Source organism: Meleagris gallopavo, chromosome 19 (genome assembly GCF_000146605.3).
Source record: "Meleagris gallopavo isolate NT-WF06-2002-E0010 breed Aviagen turkey brand Nicholas breeding stock chromosome 19, Turkey_5.1, whole genome shotgun sequence".
In the NCBI taxonomy this organism is placed as follows: domain Eukaryota; kingdom Metazoa; phylum Chordata; class Aves; order Galliformes; family Phasianidae; genus Meleagris; species Meleagris gallopavo.
The window spans coordinates 5962148-5973276 of record NC_015029.2 but is presented as its reverse complement, the minus strand read 5'-3'; the positions used below and the strand labels follow the sequence as shown (position 1 = coordinate 5973276).

General features: G+C 53.9%; 1 protein-coding gene across 1 annotated transcript; it reads left to right on the top strand.

The window, feature by feature from the left end:
* Positions 1–6: 6 nt before the first annotated feature.
* FAM78A (family with sequence similarity 78 member A) lies at positions 7–9444 on the top strand. The gene is made up of 2 exons (XM_003211280.3): positions 7–1046; positions 5784–9444. Exons 1-2 carry the CDS (start codon positions 784–786, stop codon positions 6310–6312), a joined length of 792 nt encoding a protein of 263 aa, XP_003211328.1. The 5' UTR covers positions 7–783; the 3' UTR covers positions 6313–9444.
* The last annotated feature ends 1685 nt before the right edge of the window (positions 9445–11129 follow it).

Below are 11129 nucleotides of genomic sequence, written 5' to 3'. Positions count from 1 at the left end.
CTGCCCTCCGCGCAGCCCCCCGGCACGGAGCGCTCCGGCTATTTCTAACGAGGGAAAAACAGCCAACCAGACGGCGGAGGAAGCTCCAAAACGCACTTTGTCGCTTTTTCTCCACCCGTCGGGTTTGAGGTTTGGTGCCGGGTTATTTATTTAATTATTATTATTATATTATTATTATTATTTTTGCTTCTTTCTGTTATTATTGTAATTTTGTGCGAAAGGAAGTTGTGAACAACTGCGAGTCAGGAAGTGGAAATCCACACCGGTTGTGACAAGCTGGGGCTCCAAACTATTTCATTATTTATATAGATGTGTCTATCAACATTCTGCTTTTCATCCAAAGAATAAAGGGAAATGCCGGCCGGCCCCACGCTTGACGGAGAATGACAGACCGCATCTGAGCAAAGGAAGGACTAAATATATCAGCTAAAGCAGCACCGGTATTTATTGAACTCGAGAGACTTTTTTTTTTTTTTTTTCCTAACCTAAAGACCGAGCGAGAAATTTAAAGGGTCATTAAAAGGGGAACAATTTGCAAGGCCCTTTGGTTTGTGGAGCGCAGCGAACCTCCGGGCAGGAGCGGCGTTTGTAGGACGGGCACCACATCAAGGCACCACATCAAGGCTCTGCGCGATGAATTTTCTATCCTATGGATACCACTTTTGAGGTTACGCACCAAGAAGATCTGTAATTGATCTCGCACCCGATAATTTCAATGCCTAATATTCCCCAGGATTGCTGGAGTACCCGAGGAGCTGCGTCGGACTGTATTCGGGGTATGCCATGGGCTGTATTCAGAGCATTAGCTGCAAATCCAAAGTTTTCCGGGAAAGTATTTCGGTGATTGAAGTCAAAGCCTCCATCGATCCCATCCCCACCAGCATCGACGAGTCCTCCAGCGTGGTCCTGCGTTACCGCACCCCGCACTTCCGCGCCTCCGCGCAGGTGTTGGTGCCCCCCATCCCCAAGAAGGAGACGTGGATCGTGGGCTGGATCCAGGCGTGCAGCCACATGGAATTCTACAATCACTACGGGGACCAGGGAATGTAAGTCATTCCAGAGCACGTGTGTGTGTGTGTGTGTGTGTGTGTGTGGGCATTTGTGAGGTGAGGGGGAAGAGCAGGGAGCCACGGCCTGGCTGGGATGAGCCGACGGCACGGTTGGGTTGATGCTAGAAGCTGGCTTCTGTGAAACTTAGCAGGACTTTCTCCTGTGCTTTGAAATAGTGAGCGAGCTGGTGCCTGCACCTTTTAAAGCAGTGGGTGTCCTTGTCTTTCTGATGGGAACACGCTCAGAAAAACGTGCTGCTGGCAAACCTGGAGCAGCACTAGAGAGCCAAGCCCCAGAACCAGCCCTCCTGCAAAGGGCACCCCTCTGCATCCCCCCATGGCACACTGAGGCACCCCGGGGCAGCCCTGAGGCTGACACTTGTGGCTGCTCCCAGCCCCGTGCTGCTGTGCTGCAGTGTGCTGCCAGTGCACCGGGGGCACGGGGATGGCGTGGGGGAACCTGCTTGGTGTGCTCCTGGCTGCAGGCAGCCCTGAGATGGGTTTAGCCAGGGGGTAATGCTGTGCATCGCCTTGGGGCAGGGTTAAAAAAAAGACATTGGCTTCATTTGGGGTAATTGGAAGAGTGGGAATAGGCATACATATCTATAAGAGTGGGAATAAGTATATATAAATATACATATATATATATATATGTGAGGTAGGAGGAATTAGGGGCTGTTTGCACTCCAAAAGCCCCGTGTTACAGGTCAGACAGTCACAGTGAGACAAGAATGAGTCAAATGGAAATGTCACCTCCCTGCTGTGAGCAGTCAGCCCCCCCGCAGCCCTCCGCCGGCGCTCTGCTCATTGCAGGCTTTGGCCCACAGTGCAGCCGGCAGCAGCTCTGCGTGCCTGCAAGGAGCTGCAATTCTGCAACTCATGGTGCCGGCAGCGCAACCCTGCAGTGTCTGAGCTTGGAGAGCAGAGCTGGGTGCAGCGGGGGCTGCGGGCGCCGCTCGGCTCTGGGAGCACGGAGGGAGGATGGAGGAGTGGGAGCTGCTGCCCCTCTGCTGATCCTGGGGGGGCCGGGGGTGATGCTGGCTTGCCCTGCGTGGGTGGATGGGGAGGGTTGAGGGAGAGGGTGGGAAGGTAGGGCTGGAGAGGAGAAATTCGGACGTAGTGCAGTGCCCTCCTGGAGGCCTGAGCATCCGCAGCCCTCCGTTCCTGCCCAGCTGCAGGCACAGGTTGGGCAGCTCAGACATGAGCAAATACATGCAGGGAGACGCAGAGCACGGGGAAGGGCGCACCAAGGAGCAGCCCTGAGGGACAGACTCCTGTCCTCACGTCCTCTCTGCTCATGCAGAAAGCGCCTGGAGGTGCAAACTGCAGCACCTGGCCAACGCCGGCAGCAGGAAGAGAGCAGCTGAGCTTATCTTGATTGTAGAAGTACTTACAGCAGGCCTGAAAGCCGTGGGCTTTTTAGCTCCAAACCCTTCTATAGCAAGGACAATTTGTTGCTCAGACACCCCCAATTCCAGGCCGTGGGGATTTGCAGGTGTAATTCTCACATAGGAACCAGCAGCCTTTAGTGAGCAGCTGCAGGGGGACGTGGGGATGTCCCCAAGTGCAGCTCACATCCACCACAGCAGGAGGAGCAGGCAGGGAACCAAAGTGCCTCTGCTGCTCACCCCACAGCCCCACCTGTGCTGTCTGACTGCTCTGCCCCGAGTTCCCCCGTTTGTAAAGCAGGATGTGGTGCAGTCTCCCCATGATGCGTTGCTTTGAGAGCTGTGGGCAAAAGTTTGCTGTGAGCGCTGTGAGCAGGCAGTCAGAATTAAGAGCTGCAGGTGTGTGGGAGAGCCATTATCCAGAAAGCCAGGGAAGCAGAGAGACGTTTCCCTGGGAGGCTCATTGGGCTGATACGGAGGAGCCGTGCAGATGTAACCAGGATGGTGTGCCACCATCTGACAGCCCTAAATAAGGGCTGAAAGGCTGCTTCGTGCCATTAGAACACACTCTGGAAGATCTCTGTGCAGGTTGTGCCCTCCCTGTGGCTGTCAGCCATCGTAATACCCCAACTCCACGGAGCTGCATTGCTTTGTGCCATTCGTCCCAGCTTTCCATGAAGGGATACCGCTGGAACAACCATTTTTCTTTTTTTTTTTTCCTTCATCTCTGTGGTGGCAGCAAACGGGACTCCAAATGAGTGCCATGGGTCGGGCCAACCCCAACAGCAGTGCTTCCAGCAGCCTCCAGTGCTAGGACAGAGCAGTGAGGAATAGCCGAGCAGATGGAGCTGTGCATCAGGCTCAGTGCAGAGGGCATCAGTTTGACACGTGCATTTAAAGTGGAACCGATGATTTTTTGGCCAGATAGAGCGTTTTTAGGTGTATGGAGAGAAAAATAACTAAAGCTTCAACGACACATAAATGCTGGGGTTAGTTTGCTTTGCTTTGCTGGCTCACACTGCCAGGAGCACAACACCCTGGGCAGGAGGAAATGGAAACACTCTGTCACCTCTCTGCATGCAGAACTGGGGAAAACCCCTTTCACCCCAGCGCTGCTGTCACCAGGCAAGGCTCACCCCAAGCACCAGGGCAGGGTGCTGCTGTGCCACGTAGCATCATCAGTGCTGGGCCGTGGGGTTCTGACCCGCAGGACCCAGCTCCAGCAGAACCAGCATCACCCAGTCCTGCTTCTTCATCTCCATGGAGACGTGCAAGGAGCAGCGCAGATGGCGGTATGCAAAACAGAGCGAGAAATAATGCAGTTTGAATGGGATCAGCTGCAAATCTCAAGGAGCTGCAGGTAGATTTCCTGCCCTGAGAATCACAGGGACAGTGCTGTGCCATCACTGCACGTTAGTGGGCACCTCACTCTGGTGAGATTAATTCTCCCACATCCGCAGCCTCCCCTGCAGGGCTGGAGGAAAAGCCTTTGGTGCTCTTACAGAACGCCGTGGCTGATTTATAAGGGTTATCCCAGGGCTGCTGCTGGGCAGAGTGCCCCTCCTGGTAGCATGGGGATGTTTGTGATGAGGGGTTTGGTCTCTGGTGATGCTCATTCTGATTGAAGGTTTCGGAGTGACAGAATTACAGCCCAGAACCTAGCGGTGTTGGAGCTGATCAGCCACAGCAGGCCTGTGAAACCAGAGAGGACGGTGCCTTTCCTGCTGTTGTCAGCAAAGTGTTTACTGGGCACTTTCAGGCCTTCCCTTGGCTCGACACCGTCACAGAAAGGTGCTGATGCAGCTGAAGATCGTTCCATTGCATTCTTTCCAGCACCGCTGCCGCATTACTGAGCGCAGATACAAGGTGTGCCGGCAGCAGGGCAGCCAACAGCAGCAACCACTGCAGCCTCTGCTCTTCACAGCCCAGCGTGGCACCTTCCCAGCCACACAGCCTCCATCTCTGCACCTTCGTGTCAAGCTGTGACCCTTCAGGACATCGTCACATCTCAGCCCCGGGCTGCAGTCGTGATGAGAACCAGGCACGTGGACAGCAACCCTAAAACAGCTGCTGAAAGGGAGGGAGAGCCTGAATTCGACCTCCTGCATGCTTCAGGGCTGCAGGGAGCAGCCCGCTGAGCCGTGTCCTCCGGTGTGCATCCCTTGGGATGGCTCTGGCTTGGAGAGGAAACGAGCGAGCATCCCTGGCTGTAGCAGGGCTGCTGGGGGTCCTTCTGGCTGCTGCAGGTTCACGTTGACTTCCAGGGAAAGGACTCCCTCTGCCTGCTGGCTGCAGGGAGCAGAAGGCTGCAGCAGCCGATGCCGCATCCCATATCCGCACATCCACAGCCACGCAGCCCAGCGCTGTGGTTCTGACCCCAGATCCCACCCTGCACCTGCAGATTTGTTCAGGTACCCATGAAAACCATCTATTAACTGTCCCCACGAGGAATCAGCCAGCGACTGCCAGACGTGTGTCGTGCAGTGCTGAACGAGCCGGTGATTACAAACACGTTGGCGCTTTACGGTCGTTAACTAATTAGCAATCGGCCTTGTGAAATGGTCACATCAGTCCCAGCTAGCGGAGAGGAGCAACGTGTCCCCAAGCACCCCAGGAGCTCCTGTGTGCCGGCGCTGTGGGATGGCAGAGAGCTGCTCTCCCTTCTTGGCTGACCTTTCCAGCAGGCTGGCACACGGCGCGGTGCCACCGGCGCTGGGATGGGACAGCGTTACCACCCTGCCGACCTCTCTTTCTCTGATTACTGTAACATCATCCCGGCCTTTGAACCGGGTCCTTCCTGGGCTGTAGAGAGATGGGTTACACTTCCAGCATCATGCAGTCAGCGGGGAGGGACCGCAGCTTGGCCAGAATGAAAGGGCACGTCTGCAAGCATGGGCACAGCATCAGAGCAGCGAGGGGAAATGGGAGCCTGGAGGGGCAGGAGGCAGCTCTGTGGGCAGAGTCCTGGAGAGGGTCCTTATTGTTATGAATAGCATAGAAAAGGTCTTCTTAAGGTTGGATGTTAGGAAAAACTTCTCTGAAAGAGCAGTGCTGCACTGGCACAGCTGCCCAGGGGATGGTGGCTCACTGTCCCTGCGGGTGTTCCAGCCCTGTGGAGATGTGGCACTGAGGGATGTGTTGGTGGGCACGGTGTGGCGAGCCGGGGTTGGGGGTCCTAGAGGTCTTCTCCAGCCTTTGTGATTCTATGATTCCTGCATGAGAGGGATAAAATCCAATAAAAGCCGAACAGGAGTGCATTCCCAACTCATTCCTCTCCTTCCTTCAAGTCCTGCACGTTTCTAGACGAATTAATTAACGTGTTATCTGTAATTTGTTGGTTTTGCAGGTCGAGTTGGGAGCTTCCAGATCTACTGGAGGGTAAAATCCAGGCCATCAGCGACTCGGACGGAGTGAACTATCCCTGGTACGGAAACACAACAGAAACCTGCACCATCGTGGGTCCCACAAAGAAGGAGTCCAAGTTCAACATCAGCATGAACGACAACTTCTACCCGAGCGTGACGTGGGCAGTGCCCGTCAGCGAGAGCAACGTGGCCAAGCTGACGAGCATCCACCGGGATCAAAGCTTCACCACCTGGCTGGTCGCCACCAACACGGCCACCAACGAGATGGTGACCTTGCAGACTATCAAATGGAGGATGAGGCTGGGCATAGAGGTGAACCCCAGCAGACCCCTGGGGCAGCGTGCCAAGCTGCAGGAGCCCTCGGCTCAGGAGCAGCCCCAGGTCCTCAGCAAGAACGAGCCAATACCACCCAGTGCCCTTGTCAAACCCAATGCCAACGATGCTCAGGTACTCATGTGGAGGCCAAAGGACGGACCGCCGCTCGTGGTGATACCCCCCAAACACCGATAGTAAAAAACCTGGCGTCCCGGCACTGAAAGGGAGAAAACAAAACTGGAAACAACGCAAAACAATCACTTAGGTGTTAGAATAAACACGTATAATCTGAGCGAAATCAAAAAATGCACTTTTTAGTCATTCAACAAATGCAACCATTCTACCTTCTCCCATTGGGACGGATTTCACTGTGCTAAAGCTAAAGAGGAGACCTCAGGGCGGGGTCTGTCTCACCACTGGATTCCTAAGGGAAGAAATGAACACTGATGTCTACCAGTATTGCTTTTTTTGTTCTCTTCCCTATTTCAGTTCCTGTTTGAACTTCAGTCTCATTAGCTTGCCCAGACTGCCCACGAAAATAAGAGCATTTTATTTGGGATTTTAAGAGTCTTTTTTTTTTTCCTTCTCCTTTTTGGTTGAGAACAGAAGTTCCTGGGGCAACAAGTCAACTATTTAAGATAAGGATTTTTCTTTTTTAAGCTGTAAGGTTCTGAGTTGCAAATCCAAGTCATGCGGCCTTATGTAGACTTTGCTTTGCATTGCCAAACTTTTGCCTTAAAGCTACGTCTGAAAACAACAACAACAACAAAAACACCACCGGGCAGAATGTCCTTTCTACAGAGCTTGTGGGAAAAGAGCTTCGGAGCGAAGATGGTCAGCGTGTCACAGGCGAATGAAAAGGGCATGAGATTGGAAGAAGCACCATCAAAAGAAAAACCTTCCTGGTTTTAAATCGAGGAAGCTCGGAAATCATCTCCGTTTCAAAGCAATGCAAATAAACTGCTGTAGGATGGAGCTCCGTGGCCATCTCCCTGCTCGGCAGGAGGAATCGAGCTCACCCCATTTGCACTTCTCGGTGTTGTAACACGGGATAACCCGATGGGCAGAGCCAGCAGCTGCAGCCACAGCCTCGGGGTCACCACTGTGTGCGGAGGCATTGAGACACATGGGTGTAAGCGAGGGCAGATCCATCCACGTCTACCCAGCAATATCCACAATTCAGGAACAGCCGTGTCTGAGCCCAGCAGGCACCATTCCTAGCAAACACTAGAGACAAAAGCTACGAAAAACTCTTCTTCCTACGGTAACGAATCACGTTGGGGTTCGTAGGTATTTTTCTTCCCAATGACCTCATGATCTACACAACTTCCAGGACTGGGGTGAGACCGTGCCCATTTGGTTATGTAGCCAAGGATCCTGCACGGGCGGTAAGCAGGGAAGAGCCACATCTTGGGTGTAGATCCTCCAGTCAAGAAAGTGCATTTGGAGCAGGAGCCAAAACCTGGGTTTCAGCAAGAACCTCATCCAGATGGCTTCAGAGATAGCAGATGTGTTTCTGCAGAGGAAGGAGGTGCAGGAAGGTTAGGGGGGAGGGGGTGCCGGTGGCAGCGCTTTCTGTGAGATAACGTTTCTTCCTCTTATTCACAACACGCCTCCAGAGCTGGGGCTGAGCAGAGCCCAGCTGCAGATGCTCCCAGCCCTGCAGAGCTGGTCCGAGCAGGTCTCGGTCCCACGCTCGCTGCTCAGAAGGTTCTCCCATGAGGGAGCACCATTCGCTGCTATTGCCACCTCCTCCTCCCACACACCGAGGATTTCTCCTCCTTCGCTTCTCCAAAGCCGCACCATCTATTATGGCAACAGGTTCAGCATCTCCCCTGCGTGGGGAAAGCATGCCCACAGCCGCCTCAAACCAGCAAACACGGACGCGGGGTCCCTGCAGCGTGCCCCCCAGGCAGGGTGCCCTCCTCCCTGTGCTGCAGAGCTGCTCTCCCCCTCCGATGGGAGACCCTACAGGTAGGCAGTCTGACATCGCAAGCAGCTTGCAAACAACTGGACTGGATCAACCCCAAATCCATCAGCCAAAGGTTGCCTACATCTAGGCTTTGGGACGATGAAGGACAAAGCTAGGGAGGCTTTGACTTGCACAGTCACTCTCTATTAAACTCCATTTTCTTACACGGATTCAGATCCCAACTACAGCTCTACCGGCACAGCCCTCAGGACTTGGCTGTATTTTCTCCTAGGCAATACATGCAGAAGAGGACAAAATGGGAGCTGTGGGTGATTGCTGGTAACACTTGCACACACCTCTGCTGCTGCTCCGGGCAGACCGGCGGGGGGGAGCAGAAGGGGTATTTATGTCTGGTATTCACTTTGTCTCCAGGTGCTGAGTACTTACAGTTCTCACTGATGTCAGCATGGGTCGAACAAACGGGGCCCAGTTGTCTTAATTAGCTGCACAAAGGAATTCCAAGGAAAGATTTATTCTCAGTCACCAAAAATCACATTCAGGGAACACCTATGTCCTTTTCCGCTTCGTGTTGGACTCGGTTTCTCCCAGCACATCAAGTACATCTGTTTCCTTCTCCCTGTACCTGGTGGACTGGATGCACCCATGCAATTCCATACCGACCTCCTGGCTAAGTTGTCCCGTTGCACTGAACAGACCCAGCTGAGCAGTAAATATAAAATCCAACCTTCACTTTGGGTCAGCTTTGCATGGACCTCTCTCTCCCCAAAGAATGCCTTTCTCCCGTGCCTAGTTTGGACCGTGTCCCCCTCCACCTCCATCCGCACCACCACACCCAGCATAGAAAGTGCTGCTGCCTCTGGTGAGATTCCATGCTTTGTGGTTACAAATGATGTTTTCCAATGCTGCTTCATTGCAAAACTGACGAGGACAGATGGGCTGGATCTGAAAGGAAGGGTGGCTGGAAGGGGTGGGTGCTGCCGGCACCGCTGGGTGACAGCTGGGGAGTGGGATGGGGACCCAGGGCATCCAGGAGAGCAAGCTGCTGCTCTGGCAGCATTCTGCAGCAAAACTAGAAAGGATGCACTGGGAAGGGGATGGAGCACTGCGCTGCCTCACCACTGCCAGCAGCACCAGAGTCAGGAGCCCAGCAGAGCAAACCCAGACTCAGATCAGTGGGGGGAGGAGGAGGGGGGGAGAAGGGGAGGTGGGTTGGCCCGTTCATTCTGCATGGCCCTGGGAAGGCGAGGGGTGAGGCACAGCAATAAGACTTGTCCTTGGTCTTGCAGAGATACTGTGAAAACAAAACCACGATGTACCAAGTCTGGACACTCATGGCGATGTAAAAACAAAACCCTGCTTTTATAACAGACGGAAAAATAAAATGAAGTTTTCAAACCCGCCTGCCTGGAGTCGTTTGGGTGTTGGCTGGTTTCAGTAGAGCAGTTCCCCACCTCGGCTGCATTGCACTCATGGTGAGCAGGGAGCTTTTTCTCCCCATTGCAGCTCTGACTCCGCATCAGACATGAGGAGGTTTCTGGTTAAAAATACCAGCCAGCATCTTGCATTTTTCATTAGCAGGCCGTGTGACGGGAGGACAGAGCAGCAATGGGAGCACACAGCAGCCCAACTTCTGCAGCTCTGCTCCCTGATGCCGTTTGCTCGGTTAGCAAAAGGCTGCAGCCATAAATACTGCACCTGGGGGGATCCCTCTGAAGGCAGTAGCCAAGCTTTGCTCAGCCTTTTCTATGCTGTTGTTGGGTTCCTGCTCCCATCTCCCCAAACTGCGTGCAGTCATGCAATGCAAACAGCATCGCGCTCTGCTCAGGGAGATGCAGCAGTGCACAGCAGTGCTGTGTGTGGGAACACTGCAGGGGAGGGCGAGCACGGAGCGCATGTGGGAAGGAATTTGCATGGATGGACAGGTTCAGAATGGGATTCATTTCCACAGTGGAAACTCTCCAGCCTCATCTGTTGATAGGAGGCTAAATTTAGACATCCCAGTCTGGGAGGGAGGAGGGGAAGAGGGGACAGCAGGCAGTGCTGGGCTGCAGGGGGTGACAGCCTTGGAGCACCAGGTCACACCGACAGTCCATAACAGAGCAGGGATGGGCAGTGCTGCCAGGCCGGTGCCAGCACCTCGAGCCTGCTGAGCCCACAAACCACACTTTGCCCTCCCAAGGTTCTCCCACATGGTTCAAGATTTTCTGCCCTCCCTGTGAAGCAGAAGGCGGCAGCGGCTCCTTGCTTTGCAGCAATATTCTGCTCACCTTGCCCCTGCTCGGGGCTTTTTGCAGGGGATTTCCCTCTGCTGGTACAAATCAGGTCTCCTTTCCTCTCTCCTCTATATCACACCTCTGTAAGCTGCTCAGATGCAGCAGCTGCTAACACCAAATTTCATTCCTCCGTGTTTTCAAGCTTTAAAGTGAGTTTCTTTGAGCAACATAGCAACATATTGACATGAATTGAAGAACCTTGAAACACCAGCTGAAAACCCACACTGTGCCACCTGCGCAGAGCTCCTCCAGCAATCTGCATTGGGATTCCCTCACACATGGCCCCAGTGACCCCAGCACCCTTCTGGGTGCACAGCCCTGGCAATGAGTGCCAGCAGGAGAGCCAGAGTGGGCTGTGAGGCTTCCCAGGGTTGCAGAGGGCTCTGGAACGGAGCCCTTACCCTGCAGCAAAGTACAGGAGAGAACTGAGCATGAGGCAATATGGAACAAACCACTGGCACCTCTGCTGAAGGATTGCATCCCCACAGAAGCCCAGCCCCAGTTTTGCTCCTGGAGGAAGGAAGGGCTCATTTCAGGCCACTGAGGGCCACTCACTGCCCCAAAGCTGCCTCTACCCAGCCCCTGAGGCTCAGTGTGACATTTAAGAACAGAAACTCCTTCGGCACTACCAAGGGCTGCCATGCCTGAGCCTCTCACAGGATTATTTTTCCTTGTATGAAATACTGAAAGCAACGCACAAGGACAGCACACATGAAAACTAAGACGGGATGAACAAAATGTCACTGCAGCCCATAGGGTTGCCCTGGTAGGGACACGTACAGGGGGTGAGAGGAAATGGGCTGTCG